The 27655-nt window shown below is 41.1% G+C and overlaps 1 protein-coding gene across 3 annotated transcripts in view; it reads left to right on the forward strand.

The window, feature by feature from the left end:
* The first annotated feature begins 1888 nt into the window (after window positions 1–1888).
* The window catches only part of ppp3cca (protein phosphatase 3, catalytic subunit, gamma isozyme, a), a 35984-nt gene continuing 10217 nt past the window's right edge, over window positions 1889–27655 (forward strand). The window contains exons 1-10 of one of the 3 annotated variants that reach the window (XM_014409213.4): window positions 1889–2769; window positions 8179–8376; window positions 10601–10725; window positions 18591–18702; window positions 20761–20906; window positions 22208–22347; window positions 26551–26628; window positions 26713–26807; window positions 26921–27046; window positions 27130–27207. In XM_014409213.4, the coding sequence (XP_014264699.1) occupies window positions 2709–2769; window positions 8179–8376; window positions 10601–10725; window positions 18591–18702; window positions 20761–20906; window positions 22208–22347; window positions 26551–26628; window positions 26713–26807; window positions 26921–27046; window positions 27130–27207 (1159 nt within the window). In that variant the 5' untranslated portion in view covers window positions 1889–2708. The remainder of the gene's footprint in view (window positions 2770–8178; window positions 8377–10600; window positions 10726–18590; window positions 18703–20760; window positions 20907–22207; window positions 22348–26550; window positions 26629–26712; window positions 26808–26920; window positions 27047–27129; window positions 27208–27655) is intronic. The other 2 variants (XM_004565794.6, XM_014409212.4) reach the window with 2 other exon arrangements.

Here is a 27655-nt window from a genome sequence, read left to right on the forward strand (position 1 = left end):
GTTTGTACAAATCTTCTTTGAACAGATGTACGTGATTGTTGAACCTGCCCTTTCTTCTTTTGTCCTCCATGCCTCTAGTTTTAGGCTAATAGCTCTTTGGGAATCACCTTGTTGCAGCAAAAATGCTATTTTATGTCTGTTGTCTATTGTGCATAGAAACAGCTTTGATCTATCCCTTGGTTGGTGCCTTTTTATGCTGGAATTCATGGGTCAATGTTAAGTAGCTTAGCAAACAAAACAAAACAAAAAAAACATTCCTGTAAAATTAGTCAGATACAAAGACTCAACTGAAAAGCGGCTAGTGTCCAAAGGCAAGGCAAGTTTATTTGTATAGCACAATTCAACAACAAGGTGATTCAAAGTGCTTTACAGAGACATTAGAAACAAGAACAAATAAAAAGCATTTTCAAAGAAAAACTTTGAAATTGTGATAGATTTCTATACAATCTGCTGTATTTATTTTTAGTACAGTGAGTAAATTACTCACAGTGCAGGCTGGGAAAAGCAGTTCTGAATATAATTCTGTTTTGTTTTGTATGGCAGTGTGAATTAGATTAAGATACAGAAATCCAGAGTTTAGTTGTTTTTCCCCCAGCTCATGTATTTGTAGAGTATAACTGTTGAGCCACCCCTCATTTCTTTATGCCTTCCTTAAAAGAATTACAAAGAAGTCTAACTCCTTTAAAGTGCTCTTGAGCAATAAGCCTCCAGGCTTTGTCAGTCTTTAAAATTCAACTCTACATTTATTTGATATAAACATATGTCCATGCAGAGTGGTTGTCCACTACAATATGATTAGGTTAAATAGGCTACTACATCATAAATGTTGTGTATTAATAAGAGGTGTTTTTGAATCCATGCAATGGAAAAACCTACTTTGTCTCTTGTTGGACCTGCAAGTGCACTGAAACACAACAGTGTGCACCTTTACTGAATTCAAAGCTATTCCTTGAGAAAAAAAAAAACATGAGACCCTTTAGTTACACTTCTGTGGGTACTAAATAAATAAAGGGAAGGGATAGCTCAGTAGGTAGAGTGGTGGCCCCATGATCGGAAGGTCGGGGGTTTCGAATCCACTGAACGGCTACCCTGAGGTACCCCTGAGCAAGGTACCGTCCCTACACACTGCTCCCCTTGCTTCACTTAGTGAATGGGTTAAATGCAGAGAGGAATTTCCCCATGAGGATCAATAAAGTATACATTATTATTAATCTCTAAAGTGGATCTACTTAGCTAGCTTTACATGATTCATAAAATAATCCTTATCTATCTTAAATGGGTGAGGCTCTTTATTCATTGACAAAAACAAGCATTTTTAAGCCACCCTCTCTTAAGCCAGCTTTCTTCTAATTGGCTGCTTCTAACAAACAGAAGGTCTAAACAGCAGGATAGTAGAGCAGAGTTGCTGTACTGAACAGCAAGAGCTGGGATTCTGAAATGACCGTAATAAGCATATCCCCTCAATTTGACATAATTTGGATTCAGGTTTTTAAAAAAAATGTATGAGCTGAGCAATTAAAGCAGTCTAAAGCCTGAGCAGTTGGCTCACAGGATTACTTTTACCTCGTAATCGGAAATTTTAATAACAACCATTCACATGTTTAAGTCTTCCTATAGATTCTAAACCCTTTCTTATATATAAATTTTCTATATAAGATCACACATTCTAAAGTATCAGCTAAGACCAGTTTCCCAGTTATACGATCGAACTTTGCATTAGTTAACTTGGAAATCAATAAAACAGGAAGCGTTCATTGACAGTTAGTAAAATGACAATCCAAAGGAGAACGCCAGAGGGAGACATTGTCACGGTTGACATAGTAACTCGTTATTAGCTGGCGTGGTATTTGGTGGCAGTCTCTCCATTCGCTTATATGTAGCAACCAAGCAAACTGCGGGTTACTTTAAAAAAACAGAACAATACGAAGAAGTGGGTTTGTCGTTTTGAACGCACCCTTAAATCACGTGTTGCGTTTCCATAGTCACGTCATATGGGCTCCACCATGTTGTAGGAAACCCGCCGCTGCTCCTCACTCACTGTCAGATTAGAGTTTAATCCGAGGAGGAGGAGGAGGATACTCTGTCAAGACGCTGTCTGCATCTCGGGAGGACTTGCGCTCTTTATGCATTCAGAATAATCGCGATTCGCGTGCTGCTGTCACTGTTTCCTTCAACGAGCGCCCCGCACACTGAAGATGAAACGCCAGTCTTCCGCTGCTGTCTTTGCCTGTCCGCCGACTTGCCAATACGTTAAAATGTTAGCTGGCTAACTAGCTGAAAAAGAGTAACTAAATCGGATTAGCTGCTAACGGCAGCCTCCCTCTGGGTAACAACCGGGTATTATTTGCTGCACTTGACAAATATAGACCATCAAGCGCTTGTCAGTGTTTGCGTTAATTGTATTTCTACGACAGTGTCAAAATTCCTACTTTGTGCTATAGTTATTCGCTAGTGTTAATGTTTCTGCGAGCTAGCTACGTTATTAGCTAGTCAAACCACAACAAAAGCTGGACCTCTGTCGTTCTCTAGTCTGCACAGTTCGTTAGGGAGGGCGAACATAAAAGTAGTAGTGCCTCTGAACCCCCACCCCCCCAGCCGAAAGTCAAGACGGAGGTGACGGCCAGACTTGGGTGCTAGCTGGTCCTGAGACTAGCGGGCTGAGAAGTGTTCGAGATTTAAGCCCCGACACATTAGCGTTCAGTGGAAACATGTCAGGAAAGGATAAAGACAAGCCGGAGAAACAGTCCACAACGGAACGGCTCGTAAAAGGTGAGAGTCTCTCACAGTACCAGCGCATCATGCATGATTTGACTGGAAGCTAACGTTTGGTACAGAAAACCACCTGTAGCGTTTGAAGAAACTTTGTTTAAACACACTCGGGCTGTTGCATGACAGAGTTGCACTTAATGGTTATACCTGGTCACACAAGTCACGCTTTATAAAGCGACATATACACTTAAAGTCTCACCTTATCATCAGTACGTGTGTGAATACTAATGTGTACTATTGCAGTCTCATAAGCCTTTCAGTTTTATCAGGGGGATGCTCAGATATCTGTGGATGAACCTGAATCAGGTCAAGATCATGATTTCATAAAAGTATTATTTTCACACTTGGCCACTGGTACCTATGCCAGTGATCGCAGCTTGGCACAAATCAAAGCCGAGAAGCCGTCCTCTCCGGTCACCTTGATATTTCAAATGAATGAACTCTAAAATCATGAGGCCTTCTCTTGGGAATACCCGAGGTCTGCTCAGGTTACCAGTGGAGCTCGACAACAAGACGGATTCCTTCACGCTTACATCGTCCAGGCTCATTGGACAGACTGGGCGAACATCTGTTGTGTCTCCTGTATGATGGCTGAGGCATAGCAAAGTCTGAGGTAGCCCCCCAAAGAAAGAGAGTCTAACCCCACCCCTGTAACCACCACCGCTTGCTTCTTAATGCCAAAGCAGCCTCCATCGCTGTCTGCAAGGGCACTAGTAGAGTGTCCTGCCAGGGGACTGGAATGCTGAAGTGTGAGCCAGAAGGGAGAGAGTGAGTTAATTGTGGAAAGAATCTCCCCAGTGATGTTCCCAACATGGCCAGCCACATGGTGGAGAGAGAGAGAGCATCACAGTGACAGGGAGGAGAGAAGGACTGTAGATTGAAGTGAGGCTCGGTTTCTTATTAGTGCAGATTTTAAGTAACAAAAACAATGGGTTTGAGTCTACCGTCTAACCTGTGACTGTAAGAGGGCTTAACTGATAGACCTGTTGAGACTAATGCTCCTCTGGTTGTGTAAGTCAGCAGTTAAGCTCAATTAACTTCCTTTGACCTGGTATTTCGTCCCTCAGAGTCGGGTCTGACAGCTGAGCGATGCCGCAAGACCCTCAGTGAAGTTGAGATTTGGCCCTTCGTAAAGATTCGTGTCACTTTTGATGCGTATCGAACTCGATTATTGCTCCGTGATAAATCTGACCCTGCACCTAAAATAAAATCAGACAGGCCACAGGGGCAGCGGATGCAACTACCACCCCACTTGATCGAGTGACTGAGACGGGAAATTAAAAACCCAGGCTGTGCCTGTTTAGCTCGTGAAGGGTAATGCATTCACTGATAATTAGAGCAATCTGAAGTGGACTTGACAATTCATGCAGCCACAGTGCACTCCATTCATCTCTGCCCAGCCGCATCTTTGTAATTCAATCCCTCTCCCATTGTGTGGATTTTGAAACAATAGCGAACATATTCGAGACGCCGGCTCATATCACTGTCCAAAACATTATCCTCAGTGGGCAGGATGGCAGATAGTCGCGTCTTTGTTTCTTGAGTCGTTTGTTGTCCTGCCAGGCTGTGGGTGTTGATGCGGTGCAGTAGCGGCCCTGCGTCTGTGTGTGTGTAGTTTTGAAGAGTTCATCAAACATTAATGCTAATTAGGCCAGGCAGCCTCTAATAAGAAGCCACTCTCAGGGCGGTGGCAGCTTAATGTTATATTATTAGCTTATTATTTTTAACAAAACATTTTTCTTCACTGGGTAAATGAGCGGGCTGCTTCGCTCTCCCCCCCCCCCCCCCCCCCACGAAGTGGAGAGTGTAAGTGTGTGTGTTAGCGTGTGTGTGTTTACTGGCAGCCAGAGGTTCATTTGTATCTGTGTTTGAACAGACAGCTCCAGTCTTGATCGTGCAGGCAAATCAACCCCAGAATTTATTATTACTGCTATTATTATCATTACTGGAGGACAGCAGGCTCTTTCCTGTTGAGCTGCATGGCTTGTTCACTCCACTGGCACTGAGAAAAGTTATTGTCCAGCATGTGAGGGGAATGGGGGGGATTACCAGCTAGCCTCCAGGCAATTGCTTGTAAATGTGGTCAGCGCTGCTATTGCCTGAAATGTTTAACAGTCAGGTTATGTCATGCCCATTCTGTATCTTTATGATTTTTTTTTTTTCTTAAACAGGGCCGGCTTTGTCCATACAGGAACCTTCTTCCAGTGTGACAAAGCTTTTAAGTAAACAGCCCCTGAATCTCGAAGCCCTTGCTAATAGAGGCTTTACCTAATCTGTTCTTAAGGCTCGTACCTCAGCTTACAGCTCTCTTTGCGGCCGTGCCTCGTATGCTTGGGAGCACTTACTGTTTATTTATACCACACTAGCCAGTGCATGACAGCTTGTCCTCAACACAGGCTAGTCAAGTCGGAGCTTTTCCACTACAGGCCTGGCAGTAGTTTGTCGCCCAAATAACATCTTGTGACTTATTCCCTTGCTTTATTGCACCAGCAATAAAAACACGGCACTTATTTCCTTGTGGGGAAAAAAAAAAACCAATCTGCAGATCTGCCTCTAAACTCTTAGTCTAGACTCATGGCATGAGCCTGAGTGACAAATACATTTGGCAACCCCAGGCACCACATCACTGATTAGTAAAAACATTCACACTTAAGTCTGAATCCCTTTTTTTTTTTCCTCTCCTCAGCTTGCAGTTTGATTTACTGTGTGTAGGTGTGACAGTATTCTCAGAATTCCTCTCTCTCTCCTTTCTGTGATCATTGCCGCCTGCACCACTTAGCTGATACCGGTGTTTGTCTCCTTCCACGATTCCTGTGAGGGATGGGTTTAAAAGAAGGGTCCTATCATCAGCACGATCCCAGATCGGCTCACCTCTTTTTGCATGCCATACAGACGGTGGCTTTACACCATAATTAATTGGTGGCATAATGCATTTGTGTTCGCTTGGTCTGTTGTTGGGCGTACCAGGCATAATCCGTTTTACCTCTCAGACCCAGGCAGTGAGAGCTTGGATCTCCCTCTACTATTGTTTTGAGCTAGCGCAGATTAGTCGGCAGCTATCTGCTCCTGCAGCTTTATGAACCCATGATGCCAGTGTTGGAGCACTAATCTACACCGTGGACACTGTTTTAAAACAGTTATGCAATTTTGATATAATTCCCTGCATTATAGTCTCTTGTCAGAGAGCTAGATTAAATATTGCTTCCGTGATTACTAAAACGTGTTGTTTTCCATACACGGTAAGCTAATGCCCCAACTGCATTGCTGTCACACTGCCTCTGTGATACATTTTCCAGGTTTACTTGTTACTCACTTAATTGTGTTTTGATCGTGATGCTTTCAGGTCTCAGCCTCAAAAGCACTGACCTTTAGTGATGATGGTAAAAGGATTGTGTAGGTGGTGTGGAGCAGCTTATGGGGGGAGGGAGGGTGCGGCTGGGGGGGTTAAGTGAGGTGCAGGGCTTCTTGTTGTTTGTCTCTTACATGGAGTCATCATGTAGGTGTATGCGTCGCTGCTTCTGTGCAAGTAACTTCGTCTTGGCTCAGTCAAGGAAAATGTCACACCTCATGACTTCAGCTGAAGTGAATGCAGGCTGAGATCCATAATGTTTTTGGGTTTTTTTTTTCTTTACTGCTTTTTTCTTTTGTGTTACTTCTGGGGTAATCTGTCCTTATGTATCAATACTACTTCTAAATTAACATTTTGATCCAAGGGTGGACTGCTGGGACCACACAGTCTTATTCTTCTGATGCATTCTTCCTTTTCAAAGGGAGGTTTTCCTCCCCGCTGTCACCAAGTACTAATCAGGGTAGCGTTATTGTATTTGTTTCTATATTATTGAAATGGTGAAAACTCTAATAAAACTGCTATGAAACTACATCAACAGAACTAACGCACACCAGCTGTTTGATACGCTGCCCATCTGATCAGTCCCACGCCTCCAGACTCACAAACAGCTTCTTCCCCTGGGCCATTCGGACTGTTAAAAAACACTGCCCCCCACACCCCACCCCACCCTGCCCACTCACCAGTAACTCTCATCACTCAGGTCACTCACACACGGACTCTATTGAGATCAAGTCTGCTCTTTTCACTTTGCAACTTGTTCTCTAATGTGTGCCTTTCTATTGTTTTTGTATATATTGCTCTTGTTTATCCATATTTTCCTGTTTGTTATTTAGTCATACTTAGTCATAGTTATATTCTATTCTGGCATAGTTAGTTTGGTGCACCCGCAATTTTGTTGTACATGTACAATTACAATAAAGGGCTATTCTATTCTATTGTAATTAATAATTAATTGAATGCAATAATGAACATTGAGAGTATTTTTGGTGTTTTGCAAATATAGTAAATAAGTCCTATGATTTCTTTTTTCTCCAAGCCGTCTCCTTTTTTTCTCTCCATATAAAAATAAGATTGAATCATAATCTGCGGCTGCTCACAAATGGTGAAAATCAGTTTATCCTTAATTGGTGATGGTGGTTTCTTCTGGAGAATCAGGCCTTCAGACTTTGCATCATGCTGGAGTTTTTCTTTGGAAAAGAAAAACTTAGAGATTAAAAACCAAAAAAGGGAAAAATGATTTTTGACTGGAATCTTGATCATTACCAAGAAATCCAAACAAACTTCTTATCATGATCTATTTCCACTTCACTTGATTTTCTGGACAATCTTTGAATATTGCAACATTACTACCAGACTAGTATGTCTGAAGTGGACATTAGCAGCTCTGTGCTGGTGCTGTAGTGGAACCAGATTACACCATTACAGATTGCTTTGCTTCACACTGGTTACGCCCTTAATGCTAATTAATGCGCACTATCAGTGTAAAAATTCCACAAATGCACTTCATCTTAAGGATGCAGTGATTTTTTTTTTTTTATGTTTAGACGAACACATTTTCAGATTTTTAGATGAACTGGGCCAATAATCTTAATGCAGCAATTTTGGCAGCATTCGTTATATAAACACGAATGAATATGTTGCCAGCAACTTAGTTACTGTCGATGCCCTTATAAGCTTGACTTTGACAGATTTTTAGCTTTTTATCATAATTCAGGAGGAAACCCCACATCCCGTGACAATATCGAGATTTGGTCCTACCCCTACCATGGAAGGTTTTTCTCGAATGATCGAGGATTTGTTGATGTTTATTGGTGAACCATAATGATGTCATCTTGGATGGCTAAGAACAAGCAAATATAATAATTGATAAATAATGAGCATCATCATGCTTGAATTTTTCTAAATTGTCTGAGTCATGAATCCAGGCAGAAGTTTGAATTTTGGCACAGATTGTCTCACTCCCCTGTGACGGCATTGCTCCCCTTCAGTTGTCATGCAGCTGCCAACCTAAGCTCAAATATGACTATCATAATGATTTTTTTGTTTTTGTTAATCAACAGCTGTGCCATACCCTCCACAACATAAGCTGACTATAAAAGAGCTGTATGAAGATGGCAAGCCCAATGCTGAGCTGCTACGCAACCACCTCGTCAAGGAGGGCCGCGTGGAAGAGGACGTGGCTCTCAAGATCATCAATGACGGCGCCAACATCCTCCGTCAAGAGAAGTGCATGCTGGAGGTGGAGGCACCTATTACAGGTGAGATGCTCGATATTAGGAGCTTAAGGAGGACTGTGTCATGTGTTTAGTGAATTTGGAAATCATTATTTAAGTATTACTTGCATATTTTTTCAGATCTGTTTCCAGGATAATCTAACAAAAATGCAGATTACCCTTGAGCTGGAGGTCTACTGTTCGGACTCTCGATAATATTGCCCACCCACATGTGCTGTACCCTACACTAGATCCATTTAAGAAATTGTGCTGCTCCTCTGTAACTGACTTTGAACTTTGACATACAGTAAAGAGCACAGTTCAACAGACTATCACTGTCAAGTAGTGTAAAGCAGGTGGATGTAGAATAAACAAGCTATTTGAAGACATCTGAGCAGATGTTTAAAGTCTGCTTCGGTGATGCTTCAGCATTATTCCACTGCAGGCTTGTTTATGTTCTATGGCTGACGCCTCACTCTTTCACCAGATCAGAGGGCCTCGCAGGCTGTCAGTCAGGCTTTGACAAGTGTCAGCTCCTTAGCTGACCCTATCATACTCTGTTTTGTTTTTCAACCTCAGGAAGCAAAACCCTGTTAAAACTACTAAAGCTAAACTCTGGGGGAGGGGATGACAAGCATGATAAATATGGCTTTGCACGTTTATGTGATTGATTAGAATAGCTCATTCAGCTCATATAGTTTGTATAGCTGAGTAGTCCTAGGTAAAGAGATATGAGAAGTATTGCTTGGTCAGTTGTTCTTTAAATACGCAGGAAGTATTTGTACAAAGTCCTGGCTGTGCTACTGTTTCGTTCTCATTGAACCCACAGATAAGTGGCTTTCATTTACTGCATAATTCAGAAGTAGTGACTTCAGTGACAGTGAATAATAAAAAAAATTTCAACTTAAAAAGAATTCCCCCCTCCACCTCTACAATGGTTGAAAAGGTTAGAAAGGTACCGCCACAGTCTGTATTGTTATGATAAAGGAAGTGACTTTTATCTGCTCCCTTGTCACAAGTGGTCACTACAGCAGGTAGCTCCACATGCTTGTTTTGAGTTTTACCTCAGATGCCTTTTCTGACGCAACCCCAAAGGGCCTTGTGTGTCCAGCTGGAGTTGAACCAGCGACCTTTTGCGTGCCAAGCAAACATCAGCATTTACAACTTAGCTTAAAATTTAGCGTGCAGTATACTCAATCTTTAATAATCTGTTGCAGTGTCTATAACCCTTCTATGTATATATTTCCATTCATTGAGGGGATTCTACGGCTTTGTCAAGTCACAGTATAGCTTACGCACTGGTCACTGCTCTGAAACTGTGAGAGCAGCACAGCTGAGTAACCATCTATCTGTATGCTTAAGTATGCACTCACCTCATCTAAAAGGTGCGTGTCTGTACTCAGGGAAAAGCACAGCTTTAGTAACTGGAAATGAAGCGAACGTAGGTTTTTATTTTTCCAGCTTCTCGCCCCTGTGCCGTCTGGATTATTTATAGTCCTACAATAATATGAAATAGATGGAAAGACCGACCTGCTTGCGGGCATGCATATCTGAAACAACATTAAACCATCCTACACGTCAGAAGTCGTGATGTCACATTAGCATGGTTTGAGCCCACTGGTAACCTTAGTTTCACCGTCCGCTATTGACCTAAGTTGACCTGGTTCCAGGTTCCAGGTGGATATCTACATGCTTTCACACCTGTGACCACACAGACTACCAAGCATGCATCCTATAGTCACACTAGATAAGGAATAACAAGAAAACCCATTGGCTGGTGTCATAAAAGGAGAGTGCAGTGACCCTTCTCAGCTTCAGAGTGAAGCAATACCTACTTTATCTGAGTGATCGCCTTCTCCCTGTGATTCTATTTCTATGGAATCCATGTTTTCCAGGATTACAGGTCACAGATATACTATCACTGATCATAGCAGAGTTTTCATCAGAAGAGTTGTTAAGCCTGGTGGGTGCAGCAGTGGCAGCCTGCCAGAAGTATACTGGTGAAAAGCCACAAGGAGTCAGTAAATGGTTTAAAGTAGATGTGGGCCACATCGTCTGGTCCCAAACACGTAAAGGTCATTTTTGACTTTTCTGTCCACCATCATCATCAAAACAACAAGTAGGATAAAATCTTTTAGGAGAACTATTTGAACTATTTGCATTTATGGCCATTACTTTCATAAGAGCAGCATCTATATCCAGAATAAGTAATATGGCTATAATATGTAACTGAGAAATTAAGAGCAACGTGTTTGTCTGTCTTTGGCAGTATGTGGAGATGTACACGGACAGTTCTTTGACCTTATGAAGTTGTTTGAAGTCGGAGGTTCACCGAGTAACACGCGCTATCTTTTCCTTGGTGACTACGTAGATCGAGGGTACTTCAGTATTGAGGTGAGTAGTTGTGTTAGTATATTTGAGTCATTTTTATTTTTACTTTAATAATAATGAAACATTTATTTCCTCTTTTGAATATTTTTCTCTCTGGTATCAGTAAACACTGTATGAACATGCTGTATAGGTTTGGTTCACAGATAACGCTTGAAAATTATCTGCAGTTATCTTGGCATGTGTCAGTGTTAAAAGGTTATTTCTTTATCTTCCAAATTTTTATATTTTCATGTTTTTTTGCATTTAAATGTTTCAATTTTAAGGATTAAGAAGTCCTTTACAATAACAAAAAAATAGCAATTTGAAAGCATTTAGCTTAAGTAGTGAGATTTAATTTATGAATTTAAAGAAATAATCAGACTTATAACAATGTTTTGGTTTTTCTTTGTAGTTTTTTTTTTTTTTTTTAGAAGGGTTATTCCTCATTTTTCTGACTGATTTCAGATCTGGCGACTTTGAGTAAAGCGTTTCAGATATTTAAGCTGGGCTGTTAATAAATGCTAGGCAGGCTCATTCTTTTGTGGGAAATAAATGGATTGGGAAAAAATGCTAATGTAATCAGTTACTATTGTTTATCTAACAGTGTGATATGTTTTGATGTATTCTAACTGTATGTCTTGTATGTTTAAGAAAAAAAGCTGTCTTTATATCCAATTTGGATACAAGTGTTACTGTCAGAAAGTCAAATCTAGTTTAGTTATGTTTTGGTGGCTTCTTATACTGCTGCTTGTATTCTAAGTGTATATGATGTTGTAGTAAGACCACTGGCTGCAAGTCACATTGAAAGGGCTAGAGCTGATGTAATGAAAAGCATTTGGACTTGAGCGTGTTTCAGTGCCACTTTGATTCAGATGGTTGCTCATGGTGAGAAAGGCTGCTAAAATGTGAGTACTACTGCAGTGCTCCTTGACCAAATGGGTTTTTGTGCCCTAACTTTTATTTCAGTGACACCTCCAAAGGGCACACTTTTCTACATGCTGATTAGAACAGTTAAAAATAAGACAGAGGAGTGGAGCAGAAAGCTGCAGTGCGACTCTCAAGATCTCTGGCTGGAGGGCTGTGCCTGTAGTGCGTTTGAATTTATTGCAGTTATAATGGTGAGCTGGTTTAAAGGCGATCGTGGCTCAAGAGTTAGGAGTTCGCCTTGTAATCGGAAGGTTGCCGGTTCGAGCCCCGGCTTGGACAGTCTCGGTCGTTGTGTCCTTGGGCAAGACACTTCACCCGTTGCCTACTGGTGGTGGTCAGAGGGCCCGGTGGCGCCAGTGTCCGGCAGCCTCGCCTCTGTCAGTGCGCCCCAGGGTGGCTGTGGCTACAATGTAGCTTGCCATCACCAGTGTGTGAATGTGTGTGTGAATGGGTGGATGACTGGATATGTAAAGCGCTTTGGGGTCCTTAGGGACTAGAAAAGCGCTATATAAATACAGGCCATTTACCATTTAAAGTAAAACATAAATCACACATTTGGAATGGTTTGTGTACATTACAAAAAAACAAGCATTTATTTATGTGTTGGTCCCAAGGAGCCAGACTTTCTTGTAGCCTTTAAATTTGTCATGAGCAATCATTCTCCAGGCTCTCTGAAGGTCTTTAAAAGTGTTTTTTTTTTTTTTTAAGACATTGGCTGCTTTTTCGCTTATTTTCAGTCCAGTTGTTGAATCTGACCATTTTCAGGGGAATGTGTGAGGGGTTTTTTTTTGTTTTGTTTTGAAGCCACTAAACAGTGGCATATGAATCAAGCATAAGAAAAGCATCTAACTGAGGGGATGACTCAGTGTTATGTCTACACATAAGAGACAATTTATCACTGAAGGTGGTTCCAAAAGAGCCTGAAACCTGGCAGGTGTCATCGTGGTGTGCATTTGAGGGAACTAGACACATGGAGTAGGGCTGGGCCATATCATACTGTTCACGGTAATACCGGTATAATGTTAGGCAACTATAAGAAAATAAAATATTGCAATAGAATATGGGTAAAACGTGCATGCGCAGTGCCTTTGTTTTCATACGCACATGGCAGAAAAAGCATGGGGGCGACGGAGAATGAGAAGGGTGAAGGCGGATCGTTGAATGAAACTGATTAATCAGAATTGGTTTGTAAAAATGGTGCAACGTCAGTGGTGTGGAACTGGTTTGGCACAACTTTTGGTAGAGCATGCAAGCGGGCCGTTGTTATTACAGTGTTTTTCGGAAAATAAGTCTCTCTTAAAATCCTTTTATTTTCTGAAAAATTGACAGTGCCCCTTATAATCCGGTGCGCCTTATGTATGAATTCTGGTTGTGCTTACTGACCTCGAACCATAAAAAAACAGCTGCTTGTTTAAGTGAAAATACATTGATGGGTTTTTTTGCACTAATAAAGTTGCGGAGTTTTAAAGTATTTTGTCTCACATCAATTATCAATTATCGTCAGTTATATCGTTATCGTAAATTTTTTAATATATATTTTGATAAATATTTTTGGCCATATTGCCCTGCCCTAACATGGAGAATGAAATAAGAAGGGGCAGACCTAAAACTATCTATAGCAGATGAACAGCTGATCTGAGATATGCATGTGGCCCTTCAGTTGGTCCATCTACTGTTTACTGAAGCCTCATTAGAAATGGTCTCAGTGGAAGAATGTATGTGAGGAAGAAATTCTTAAGGAAAATGTGGAGAAAAGGCTGAGGTATGCCACAAGAACTGAATTAATCTTGTCAGAATTGACGGAAACGGCTTCTTTCTTTGAGCATGTCAGTGATCCCAGTGATCCTTTTACAGCACTGTCCTTGCTGTAAAAGCATAAAACACACTGTCAGTCATGGATTGGCCTCCCCAGACCTTGACATTATTAAAACAGCGTGAAAATTTGACAGAAAACAAAACAAAAGGCAGACAGCGTCCAAAGAAGAGCTTTGAATGTCCTTTTTGTACATATTCCATTTGTCTTATATGCTTTATTTCCATGTATGTTTGCACATATTTCTGTGAATTGTATTGCTGTTTGCCATTTTCCTAGCACATTATTAAGAAACGAGGGGTGACTCAAGACTTTTGCACAATATTGTATGTCAGCACTCATGCTGGTAACAAAAACTAGGGAGAAATTATGCCAGATGGCAGTGAAATAGCCTTGAGAGCCAGATTTGTAAAAAAAACCCAAAAAACCCCCAAATAAATAAAATATGGATACCTTGTGGGAGTAGTGTGAATTTCAAGCTTCACTGTTACTTACTCAGACTCAGTATGAGTTAGTGTATTAACAGTGGGTTCCTTGTAGCACACATTTCAGATTGTTCCTGTAAGTACTTTTCTTGGTCTGAATTAAGCACCCTGTGGAGCACGAGTCCTTGTAGAGCATCTAAAGTATTGATGTTTTAAATATAAATAACATTTTGACATTTCAGTTGTTGACGACTTCTATCCTTAGCCCCAGACCTGCTAGGACCGGCTTTTGGAGTCTAAGTTTCCTCCTTCTTCCCGGCGTCTTGTATATTTGACAACTTAAGAACATAGTAATTGTAAAAGTTATGTTATATAACAGAAAAGAGCCTAGAAATAGTGACTGTTTGGGGCCCAAAGCTGGTCCATAAGTGCTTGAAGGGAGCCTTTCAGACATCGCTGCACCTTTTGATAGTAGATACATGATGGATATGAGTGGGGTTTTTTGTTTTTCCTAAAGGGCGTGTGCAGTCCTGATTCATGTCTTCAAGTATTTTGAATATTTGTGGAGAAAAAGCAGAAAATGAAAGCTATGTAAGAGTCAACTAGGACGTATGCTAACATTTTGAGCCTCCTCTGGGGTCTTTTGATGGCCCTGGGTTATTGCCTGAGGTGGGTGAAATGTCACAGATGAAAAAAGGGCAGAGAAGTAGCAAAGGGAATGAAAGGCTCTTGATGATGAAGATAGATTTGTTTTTACTAAAGACGCTTATATTTTTTCACCACATTTTTCTAGAAACAGTGGCATCTCTTAAGAATCAGCTTGATTTGTTTGGGTATGCTTCTTGTGGTTCTAAAACTCCACAACCTACTGTGGCTGGCTGGGGTCACAAAGTAGTCCACAACTAACATGCAGCAACTAATTAAAAGTAATGGGATACACACATAATATGCAGCCAGGCAATTATTAGGATATAATTAAAAATGCTGCTGAGGGGAAACCAATCCAATAAGCTGCCAGGATAGTTTTTTAACAGTACCAGACACTGGATTAGCTTTGGAGCACACATACAGGAATAGCACAATTTGGTTTTTGTTATTGTTTGCTGTATTTTTATATACTGTTTCGATGATGATGCTCATGAGCACATGAGCAAAAGATTAAATGTAGTCAGTGTATGTACAAGTAATCTGTGTGAGCTGAAAACTCAGGCTTCAGACTGCTCTGAATGCTCAGTTTCAGGCAGTGTTTGTAATCTTGGCTCTATGTCCATGAGGGACACTATCACTATTATGGTCATCCCAGGCACACAACTCAGAAGCGCCACCCATCTGCTGTTCAAGCTTTCTGTTTATAAGTGACAGCCAATCAAAAGAAAGCTGGGTTAAAGTTAGAAGAAGAGGGACAGCGGAATAACTAGGGGGCTTCACCAAGGATGAGATAAACAAGCGTTATTTTAGACTGGGAATCATACAAAGCTAGTAGTAGAAGCTTTGCATCGAGTTGAATTCAAAGATAAAAGATGGACACAGTTGCTGTGAACTCACCAGTTTGGACTCTGATCCATATGGTCCAAATAAGACAGTTGCCAAAACCATTTTTCTTATATACAAGACTGAAAATATGCTTTTAAATTGTCTGTTTATGTATATTAAGTCTATGAAAATTCACTTGATTTTTACAGACAGCCTCAAAGGGTCAGTAGAGAAATTGCAGTTTCTGTTAGTTGATGGGTTCATTTTTTTTTAATCCCAGAAGTCGTCCCTTTTGTTAGAAAAAATTGAGTTGAGCAACTTCGTAATTGCATTTTTCTTAATTCGTCTAGAGCTAAAACAGTGGATCAGTCAGTCATTCTAAGGTAAAACAGTTTTTTTTTCTTTTTTAATAAATTAATAATTTAAGTGAATTAAAAAAAAAAAGAACTTCCAATTTCACCTTCTAAATTCTGATGATTTTTCTCAAAAATTTGAGATTAGATGGTCTGGTTTTTTTTCTCTTAAAGACTTTTGATTGAGGTAGATTATTACAAATATAAAATAATCATTAATTGGCAGCTATTGATTTGTTAAAATAGTGATTAAGATCTCTGAAATGTGTCATTGTTTCTACACATGAGAGGAAGCAGCCTAAAGTCACCATGAAACGGCACTGAAGTGTAAAATCTATAGATTTGCAGCCATTTGATCTCACTAGCAGGGCTAGTGTTTTTTTAGGCCACTTCAGTAATGCATAAGGCAGATATAGGAAAATGGATATCAGGATGTGGTTACCTAGGTAACATAAAGAGTCACCGCAGCCTCTTGAAGCAGTGCGTTACCACTGCAGGCCAGCAATTTGCCAAAGTCTAAATTCATTGTGTGTGCACAACCTGTTTTATTCTGTGTATTTCTTTATTCACTTAGTGAATTCTCTTTGATCCAAGCAAGTGTTTCTTTGGACAAACCGTCCAAGCCCCAGCTCCACCCCTACATAAACCATGCACAGGCTGAAGAGAGTGTGTGTGTGTGTGTGTGTGTTTGTGGGAGATGAGGTGAAGGTAGCCAGTGTTCATGTCTGCCACACAAAGCTCCATGCCCCTTTCTTTGTCTTCTTTTCCCCGCTCGTGAGTAGCTGGCTGAAAGAGTGCAGAGAGCTCTCATTAAAACCCATGTCAGCTTCAAGCCACTCAGAGCCATGTCCTTTCCTACGCCTCCGCACATAAGAGAGAGCAAGTCACACCGACAGCCCCCTCAACACATTTACCTGCACTTCACAGTCTGATATTCCTCTCAGTGATCAATGTGTATAAGATGAGATGGGTGCACCCACCACCACCTTATTTCGACATTGCGTGAACACACACCTGCAGGCTCTGGTTACCTTGGCATCTCGTTGCATCGATAGCGGGCCATGGTTTGCACATGTTAAAAAAGCATGTTGAGAGTGTCAAGCAGCAGCTATTGAACAGTGCATGAACTGAAGAGAAAGCATGTTTGGATTTGGATTGTAAATGCTGTTCTGTTCTTTTAAAATTAGAACCAGTAATGTAGTCACACGAAACCCATCCCACTGCTTCTAATATTTGGTTAGCAAAGGGAAAAACAAACTGTTGTTTGGCGTATGATGGTTAATGTGTGTTTGGAGCTTCATGTGGCAGAAAGCAAATAGCAGTTGTAGCAGTTTCTACAGGACAGGAATTTAACTGCAAAATGACATAAGCACTCATACCTTACTTTTATATAGGAATATAACCAGATGGCAACCAGTCTGTTTGAGCCTTGCGTTGCAGTGAGACACATTGTGTTTATAAATTAAGCAGCAGTTATTTGGAAACCTTCACCAATCTGTCTGAGAGTGTTTGTAGTTAGTCTGTGATTGTTTGCAGACAGGTTGTCTCCCACCATGCGGCCTGTGCAACTACCTTGTGATCAAAAGTGGTCAAAGGTTGAGAGTGCACATTCATTTTAAGAGCAGGGATGGATGGAGTGATAGATAATTGCCTGAGTAATTATTCCAACATTTGCTGTTTCTAGCGTTTCTAATATGAGTATGCTTCACTAAACATTATTGTTCAGTATGGAGGGGTATACGGGTTGTCTATCATTAAAGGAGATGCACACATTCTAAGGGTCTAAGGGAACTAAAAATATGATGTATCTTGCTGCAAGAACATAATAAGGGCATCTCTCACCCTGAGTCCACCTGGAGGCCTTCCATCGTCTTGGACTGCAGCTGGCAAAGTAGTCCTTGTTCTGTTCTGTAACCAATCTGTAAGTGAGGTTGGCTTAAGACATGAACCAGCTCTCTTCAGCTACCCGCTGTTTCTGCTTAGAGTCAGCCTTCATCTTGCAGCAGATCTCCAGAGCAGAAGGAGTACCATTGCGAGCTGCAGTCCAAGGCAGTGGCGTTGAAGTCCTTCCATGGGACATGAGTCCATTGGCTAGTTGGGGCTTGTATGCATGTTCTCCCTTTGGCTGTGTGAATTCCCTCTGGGTACTCTGGTTTCCTCCCACCGTGCAAAGGCACACAGGTCAGGTTAATTGGTAATTCTAAATTAGTCATAGGTGTAACTGTGAGTCTGAATGGTTGTCTATTACTTAGTGTTAATACTATGATAGATCTTTCCAGGATGCACCCCGCCTCTCACCTTATGTCACCTGGGATACTCCCTTCCCATGATCCTGAACTGGATAATTGATTAAGGCCGGGTGGCCAGCCAAAATAAAGTCTGTGTGCAATAAGTACCGGTAATGTCTCCTTTGTATCTCCGGTGGCTCTAAAATATGAAAATGTTAATAGTAGCAACATTTTGGAACACTGTTTTACAATAGTAACAATGTTTCAATACTCACACAATGTGAATTGTGTTGGAAAGCGGGGCCTTTTGCTGCCTTTGAGAGGGTCATCTGGGATGCTAATACGCTTGTTGTAAAAATGTCAACATATTCAAGAGATGATTAAATCTAGTTCATATGTAGAGAGATAACACATTTAATTAACATAAATATTGTTTTTGCTTTTTATATAGTGTGAAATTAAACCAAAAATCAGTTCCTGGGACTTTACATAGTAAGGTCCATACCTTAAAACCTTTGAAAGAGCAGCTCAACAGTTCCCCCTTGAACAGCTCTTGATGACAGTGGTGAGGGAAGCCTGTGTGTGGAGAACACTGAATATGTTTGAATAGAATTATGAGCACACGTCTCTGACCTTTCTCACATTTCTCTCTTGCCGTCTCTCCTCTCAGTGCGTTCTCTACCTCTGGTCTCTCAAGATCAACCACCCCACCACACTCTTCCTGCTGCGTGGGAACCACGAGTGCCGGCACCTCACCGAGTATTTCACCTTCAAACAGGAATGTAAGTGTGCTGCTTTTCTCAGCCGTATGAAGACCAGCCCAGGGGGCTCATATGCTCTCTGTACCACTTTAAATTGACCTGTATCAGTCAGCTCTCAGATTTCACACATAGCCCAGATATAATGGTGCAGTCTGGTGCTAATAGTGTGAGTGCAGGATTGCTGTCGCAGGTATTTCCTTAGTCCCATTGATAGTTCTTTTCACTTTCAAGTACCGCAGACACAAATAAGGAATTGAAAACACAGTGCTGGGAAACATAGCTATGTTAAGTCAGACTTCATGCCAGAGAAGTGGAGTGTTTTCTCTATTCCCCTTTAGTAAAATGACTAGCGCCCCGTAAGTAGGACACATTTGTCACAAACACGTTGAATTGGGAAGTCCCGTCACAACATGCAACAGTTCACAGTTCATCTGCGAATCTCCAGCGAGGAGATGAAGCCTTTGTCCCGTTTGTCTTGCCGACAGCAAACTGCTGAAGCATGGAGAGCAGCGAGGCATGCTGTTGATGCTATTTAGACAGTTACACTCACACTTTGATTTCAGTCAGTGACAGCTGCATGTGTGTGTGTGCAGAGCAAGTGTGGAGGTATTAGCATGCAAACTCAGAAAGCAGTCGGCAAAGAATGTCTTGCCAGTTGCAAATAGATTTCACTCACGACATCCCTGCTCACACCCACCCACATGCCACCTCATCTGTACACACAAACACACACACACAGTTTGCCACCTGTTCGGTTGGGGCAAGCTTATTGATCGGAAAAGCTTGTTGATCGATAATCAGTTCAACACTAACAAATTTAATCAGAGAGATTAGGGATTGTTGTAGTAATTGATTGCAGCTGCGATCACACTTCTCTCGTAGCCTTGTCTTGTAGTACACACAGGAAAGGTTTGTAGAAGTAGTAAAATGTGGCAATCCAAGTCAGTGTGGCCTCACACGATGTTTTAACCCATGTTGCCTTATTGTTTTAAGTGGCGCATTAATGATATTAGAACGTTTTGTTTTTTCAGATTAAACAGTCAAGAGTGGGGATTATTTTACAACTTATTTTATGATTGATCCTCACAGTGTACAACTCGGAGTTATGACGTGGGCAGAATATTGGCTCCTGCATTAAGGCTCTGTTGACCATGTTGTTATCCTTGCATCTATTCCTGCGATTCCTCCACATCCCACAGCTATTCTCATGAATGATAGGCGTCGCCACTATACCTCCACATCAGCACTCACAAAAAAGGGGTCGAAACCTCCCTCTGTGTAATCTTTTACACAATAAGACAAGTAACAGACATAGAGACTTGCACAAGCGGCAGAAACAGCGGCTTGCTACAATGGATTTGACGGCAACTTTGTTGTGCGGTAGATATAATGCAGCTCATAGCCTCATGAGCAAGCGCGATACAATGACGACCTGTTTTATTTAATGAATACATTATCTTTGTTCTCATCAGTAAACAGTTTTAGCATAGTTTATTATCACCAAGCACACTCATCTTATCTGTTATGGTCTACAGCCCCATGACGTCGTTTCTGGGAAGACATGGGTTAGTGTGCGGAGTCCAGAGTTAACCTAGATTCATAAGACGGCATTAACTCTTTACTTTAGCTAACTGCAGAAATAGCATTTTCCTGTTTCTCATCCCATGAGTAGTGTTTCATTGTTATTCCAACTAAGCATTAAAGATGTTCATTTACTAAAACATTTTCACAGAGTAAAGAACTTTAATTTCCAAGCTCAAAGCTCCACACTCCCCTTTATGACCTTAAAGTAGCACTGTCTTCAAACTGGCACTCGCATTGTACTGTCCTGGCTGCTTCTCCTCTATAAGGCATGGACTTCCTCCTGACCTAATCTGACCCTTTCATTCTTCTGCAAGTGGCGCTGTAGAAGCTGTCTGGAAACAATCACCACTGGCACAGTTGGCAGGGCAGCTCTGCTAGCTGCTCATAACACATCTACCAAACCTTTGCTGTAGTGAGCAAATTCAGCAGACTTTTTGCCATCTTTGGCAGCAATTATGACCTCAGACTGAATCCCAATCTTTATTTTTACTGCAGGTAAAATTAAATACTCTGAACGGGTGTATGACGCCTGTATGGAGGCCTTTGACTGCCTGCCCCTCGCTGCCCTACTCAACCAGCAGTTCCTGTGTGTACATGGCGGACTCTCACCAGAAATCAACTGCCTAGATGACATAAGAAAAGTAAGTGATCGACCGCTGGCTTGTGACATTATCAAGATCTGCCTTTCAAGTTAATCTCTTATATGTTCCAAGAATATGTGTTAAAGTGTCAGCTCTAATCGCAGATCATTCACTCCGTCATGCCTCATTACACGTGATTCTAGCTTTGATGTACAGCCTGTTCCACTGTTGGCAGGTTGAAATCCAGAATGGGAATTTCCTGTCTGTGCCATGGATGCCCTGGTCAAACTGAGGCAGGACAACCAATATGGCTGTTATTGAAAACAAAAGTTTTACAATAAAGTGCACATTTAACAGCACCAGAGGGTGACATGAAAACACAGTAACATCTAAATTAAGTCATCAACTTAGTTTACTATATTTAGAACGAAGGCAGGTGGCACGGTGGTTAGCACTGTTGCGCACAGCAAGAAGGTCCTGAGTTCAATTCCACCATCAGGCCGGGGGTCAGAATGGTTGTCTGTCCCTGTGTGTTGGCCCTGCGACAGACTGGCGACCTGTCCAGGATGTACCCCGCCTCTCGCCCTATGACAGCTGGGATAGGCTCCAGCGCCCCCTGCGACCATGAAAAGGATAAGCGGAAGCGAATGGATGGATGGATGGATGGATGGATGGATAGAACGAAGGCAGGCTTAAACTGGCTTCACTTTTTAGCTTTGGAGCTACGTTGATCTCTTATTTACAGTCTGTTAGAGATGGACAGTTAAAAGCTATAAATACTCGTTGGGCAAATACTTTTGGACTCTGGATAAACACTCTTCAGTCGTGTTTTGAGTGTTGACGTTACATAGTTTGTCTGGCAGAGGGCACCTTGCAACTTCCCTGTTGGCAACATACATTTTTGGAGTGCCACAATCACAACCAGGTGAACAGAACGAAGTCCAACGTAAATAAATAACACCATATCGCAAATGTTAGAGACGTGTTTTCTGTTTTGTGTGTCTGATAGAAAAAAGTATTAGGAGATGTGTTGGCATATTGCTGTCTTGGTCTTGGGGCTTTAGTCAAAATAAAAAGGCCAGAAATTGTTTATCGGTTTTTATTGTTTAACATGGGTTGTAGCCTTTCACAAGCTTCTCAGCTTGTTACACTAGTTCTGTCAGCAGGGACAGAACTAGTGTAACAAAGCGAGTTCGGTTAAAAATGCATTTTTTCAGTTCCTTCCATGTCATTTCCATCGAGGCAGTTGAATGGAGTGCTTTCATGTGAGAGAGTCCATTTCCTTGACTTTGTGGCTTTAGCCACTTTGTCACAACCAAACAGTTCCTCTGCTAAGCATGTTTGTATTTTGTGCTCTGCAGTTAGACAGATTTAAAGAGCCTCCAGCATTCGGGCCAATGTGCGACCTGATTTGGGCAGACCCTGGTGAGGACTACGGCAGTGAAAAAACATCAGAACACTTCAACCACAACTCCGTCAGAGGCTGCTCTTACTTTTTCAGGTAAAACTGCCGCTTTTAGCGTCACTGTTACGCTCTGCACAAGCACTGCCCTTGTAGAGCACTTTAATAATAATAATGAGGAATCGAATTGAAAACGAGCTGCATCGCGCAGGTCACAGGTTGTGGATTCATTGTTTTATAGGTCAATCAGCTTATTGAGGCACTTTCAAAAATGGCCTTCTCAAAACAGGTTAGCAGATAAAAACAGCATGTTCAAAATGGGTCAACACATTCAGTGTGCCTCTACAAAATAGGTCAACAGATTCAAAGAGCTCCTTCACGATATTCTGTGGAAATGGGTCCATCAATGGTCAAGAGCAGACAAACATGTTAGAGATTTACACATTTAAATGGCTTGTTTAGAATTCTGTGGGTTTAAAGATACAAAATGCTTATTCAGAATAGGAAACAACAGCCAGGTGATTACGTGTAATAAGATTAGAGAGGAAAAATTGAACAATGTCTATCACAGTCCTTTATGACAGAAAATGTTAGGCTGAGATAAGCTAAATCAGTTAGCTTGGAGCTAGTTACATCAGCTGTGTGCAACTTGAGATGTAACCAGCTTCCTCAGTAAGTCTGTATTAAGTGAAGGTAAATGCATCAGTGAATTAAGAGATTGCACCAGACCTTACCAAGAGATGGCAGCTTAGGGGAGTTGGTCAGCCACTTTGGATGGACTTATCATAGCTTTCATTTTGTGGTCTCCACGTGACAAAGTAAGTACTTTTAAGAAACTATTTAGCTCATATTTGGGAAAGACTTTTGTCACAGCGGTTTGCAGTGTTTCACACATTACATATGCATAACTCACAATGTCAGAATGTCTAAATAAAGGTTTCTTCCTGTTTAGAATGTGGTCAGTTTTCAACAGTCTTTGAGACTGACACAAAAGTTAGCCAAATACAATAGACGACCTGCATTCAGCGATGTCAACGACTCTACACCTAACCTAAATGTAAAACACTGTAGTTGTTATGCCGACTGTCAACCTGCCTTGTTTGATAAATCCAGGGAACAGTATGATGACCTTCTACTCCAACAACATTGAAAGGATTGCTTTTTTCCACTGGTGTATACTAGAGATGGACCGATCCGATATTATGTATCGGTATCGGGTCCGATACTGACCTAAATTACTGGATCGGATATCGGAGAAAAATAAAAAATGTAATCCGATCCATTAAATATCACGAAAGCACCTCACAAAACTTGCAACACGCCGTAACTCACCTCAGAACGTTAGCACGTCGGAGCAGTATGCATCACGTGATAGAGCGGCTGTGGCATGCGGGACCTGTCGGTGGTCTGGATAGCATGTGGAGCTTCGCTAGCAACCCGGCATTTCATCTCCAACAAAGTTATCCCCGAGAGAAGTAAAGCAAGTGTGTAAGTCCATCTCTGAATGTTTGTAAAGCATTCCTGCGTTAAGCTTAACAAGCGATATATGGAGCGACTGCCTCTTCTTGCTGCTACTTCAATCATGAAACTGCTTAATGATCAGCTGATCGGCTTTTCTGTCGTGAGTCCGTGTCTCTTGTTTGTTTTTGGTCCACTTTGCGCCAGAAAGAGCAAACCAGCGGCTGAACAACAGCAGCACGTTTAAGCTTGATCAGCTGTTGTTACAATTTATTTAATATTACTTTCTACTCCAGGATCTTTTTCTACGTAGCTGACGCTGGTAACTGTGCAGGGGCGGATCTAGCAAAGTTTAGCCAGGGGGGCCGATAGGGCATTAACAGGGAAAAGGGGGCACAAAGACATACTTTTCTTTCTTATTCTCATTTAAAATGTCTAGCTTTTAATAAATAATTATCTGACACCCAGAGTTTTAATTTGATGTAAAATGAATAGAAGTCAATTACTGTATATAGTAACTATTAAGTCTAACATACCCTAGTAAGCTATAGTACTTTTTCCTTTGGGAAGGCACCATCTGTGAATTCTGCAATTTTGTTGAAGAAAGATGTTGAATCTATTTAATATTTCTTGAAAAATAATTTATTTCTGTGCATTTTTTTCCACACTGCATCAAATTAAGGTTGATTACGTCGATTAAGCATCATGAGGTGGAGGGTGAGGGGTGGTTCCCTATTTTTTTATTTTTTTATTTTTGTTGTTGCTGGGAGTTGGAACCCTATTAGTTAGGTTGCTTAATATTTACGCTAAGTACTCTTTAAAATACCAGAATAGGGAGGATGGTGTAGGTTTAAGTTTATTAGATTGATCAGTATTGCTGAACTATGAAATATTTTTTTTTGCATACAGGTATAACAGAATAGCTTTAGTGTAGTTGTTGTTTTAAACTTGAGTATGAACTTATACAAAATGCAGCAAGATATTTAAAAAACAGTTTTGTTGATTAAAAAACACTATATCGGATTCATATCGGTATCGGCAGATATCCAAATTTATGATATCGGTATCGGACATAAAAAAGTGGTATCGTGCCATCTCTAGTGTATACTGCTGTCTGTTTGTATAAACAAGGTGACGACACACAGGCAAAGAGCAGTGATGCCTGCTTGTGATGCAGTCAGTGTAAATCTGAGCTAACTAAGGCCTCAGTCACAAAGAACTAGAGACCAGTCAGCGACCATCTGGCAACCACTTTGGTCACGACCAGCTGTATGGAAAACCCTCCTTCCGACTGCTTTGGTTGTCAACAGGTTGCTGTGTTTGCCAAACGTTTGCATGGAAGGCGCCAACTTGTCTGCAAACACTTACACACTGCTCTTTAAGCAGTAGTGAAACATGAAAAGTGTGAGGCAAACCAGAAATGAGGAATGTTCACCTTCAGACTAAAGGTTGTTACTCTGGTTTGCAATGCAAACTACAGGTGACTGCAGAGATCTGCTAGCAACCAAAGCAATCACAATGATGTTTTTGGTGCAGCAGCATTCTGTTTGCTAACATTAGATTGATAAAGCAGCATCTCAATTATTGTAAAAGTATAACAGGTGCTAGCATAATTTTACATTTTTGTTAAAATGCTGTCTAAACCACTAATTAGATTTTTTTTTTTTTATGTTTGTATTTCACAAAAATAAAAACTAAATATCTTAACTGATTGGCTAAAAGATTGTTAGCACAAACTTTGGGATTGCTGCTAACTCTGAAATGCAGAGCTGTGCAAGAAAATAAATAAAACATAGATACCTTGATAAAGTTTCGGGAAATAAGAACACATTTATACTGAATATAGACGTGATTTGCTGGAGGTTTTGTGAAAGTGTGTAGTCCTTGAGTTGATAACTTTTGATTGGCAGTGCTATAGACATTTCCTCCTTTCATGCATATCTTAAGGTGAAGTGATTTTGTTTAGCTGATCCCTAGTTTAGATGAAATAGTCTAAGAACTGACCAGTTTATCAAGTGTTAAACCAAAGTAATAGTGATAAAACACTCTGTTTTGTCTTGTGTTGCAAGTCCCTTAGAGCCCAGATTTACTTACTGATGAGTTGAGCTAGAGCCAAGACCGTGGAAGGAGAGGTTTTAGTCATCAAGATTTCCATCAAAAGAACTTGAAAGTAAAACAAGGTTTCCTTTGATGAACCTGCTGAATGATTATTTAACAGCTGCTTGCAGCATGCTCTCATTTATCTCTGCATCACTGAGGATCTCTCACCTGGTCTTCTTTTAGCAGCACTCACTAGTGTTCCTCCAACATCCCCTCCTTTGGTGGTTCTGGAGTTGCTGAGTAAATGGAACAAATAATTGTGACTATGATTTTGCCTTAGTCGAATATTAATACTGGTCAAAACATTAAAGTCTGCGTGTCTAAAGTCTGTTCATATTGCCAATATCAGAAACCATTGGGGCTGGTTTGATGTTGCTTTGTTTATTCCCAATAATTTCCAGAGCTAATGGATTAGTTGTACTCTAAAATAAAGTAGCTGTCCTCATCTAGCCTCTGCTTGGTCTAAACTTTTTGGAGAGGCCAGCCAGTGCTGCTGAATCCCATAAATACACCAGAGCAACCGCTGGATACTGTGCATCTTTAAACTCTGAGCTCAAGAGGCCAGAGGGCACAACATGCTGAAAATAAACGTGAAGGCATCTCCTCAGGCCAACAGTCAATTAGTAACTGATCTTAAGAGGCCTCACGCTGCTCCGTCTAATGGTTTAAATTTGAACTACGCTTTGACCCCTCTGTTAGTGGTTTTAACTGGTCCGCCTTCTCTGTCTCTTTCTCTCTTTGCAGTTACTCAGCAGTCTGTGACTTTTTGGTAAATAATAACTTGCTGTCGGTAATAAGAGCCCATGAAGCACAGGATGCAGGGTAAGTGGTATTTTGAAAACACATTTCCAGCATTTGATGATATGGAACATGTTTAATGGGTCACTCTTATTTGCGGCTGCATAGGTATCGGATGTACAGAAAAAGCCAGACCACAGGTTTCCCTTCATTAATCACAATCTTTTCAGCTCCAAATTACCTAGATGTCTACAACAACAAAGGTCTCTGTCTTTTCTTTTTTCTCATACCTCTCTCATTATTGTATTTTTCTTGCATTTACCTGTCGTCAGTCCTTCAATGTCGCCTCCCATCTCCTCCTCTCTTTCTATCCTAGCTGCTGTATTAAAATACGAGAACAACGTGATGAACATCCGACAGTTCAACTGCTCCCCGCACCCTTACTGGTTGCCCAACTTTATGGATGTCTTTACGTGGTCTCTGCCTTTTGTTGGAGAGAAGGGTACGTCTGGTGCAGAGTTTGGAAAAAGTGGATTGGAGGCCGACAACGATTCTTGTATTGAGCTTTCTATGATTCATTTACAGTGACGGAGATGCTGGTGAATGTACTCAACATTTGCTCCGACGATGAGCTCATGTCAGAGGGAGACGACCTTTATGAAGGTAGGTAAAAAAAAATGCATGTCTATTATTACTGAAGAAGCATCCACTCGAAAACGTTCATCTCGAAATGTTTCTGATGAATACTTTACTCTTTACTCATAAATATAACCAATGGACTGGGACCAGTACAAAAATAAAACAAGAAAAAAACCCACTAAGTTGGGGAAGGTTATTAGTGAGAACTGCCAGTGTGTTTTTCCACAGTGGTAATCTCACTAAATTGAGAAGAAGCTGAAATGAAAGCATTGTCATGCAGGCAAACTGTTTATTTAGCAATCTTTGGCAGTCCACCTCTCTTCCTAACACGATACCTCCTGGTCACCAGTCAGTAATACGATCAAAGCTACGACAAGCCGATGTGATGTCTTTTCAGACTTTTTTATACGAGGGCAATCCCAAAGGTCAGGTCTGCTATTGTTTTAGAAATACAAACAACAGTTAATTTTCC

The sequence above is a fragment of the Maylandia zebra genome, linkage group LG12, assembly GCF_041146795.1.
Source record: "Maylandia zebra isolate NMK-2024a linkage group LG12, Mzebra_GT3a, whole genome shotgun sequence".
NCBI lineage: Eukaryota > Metazoa > Chordata > Actinopteri > Cichliformes > Cichlidae > Maylandia > Maylandia zebra.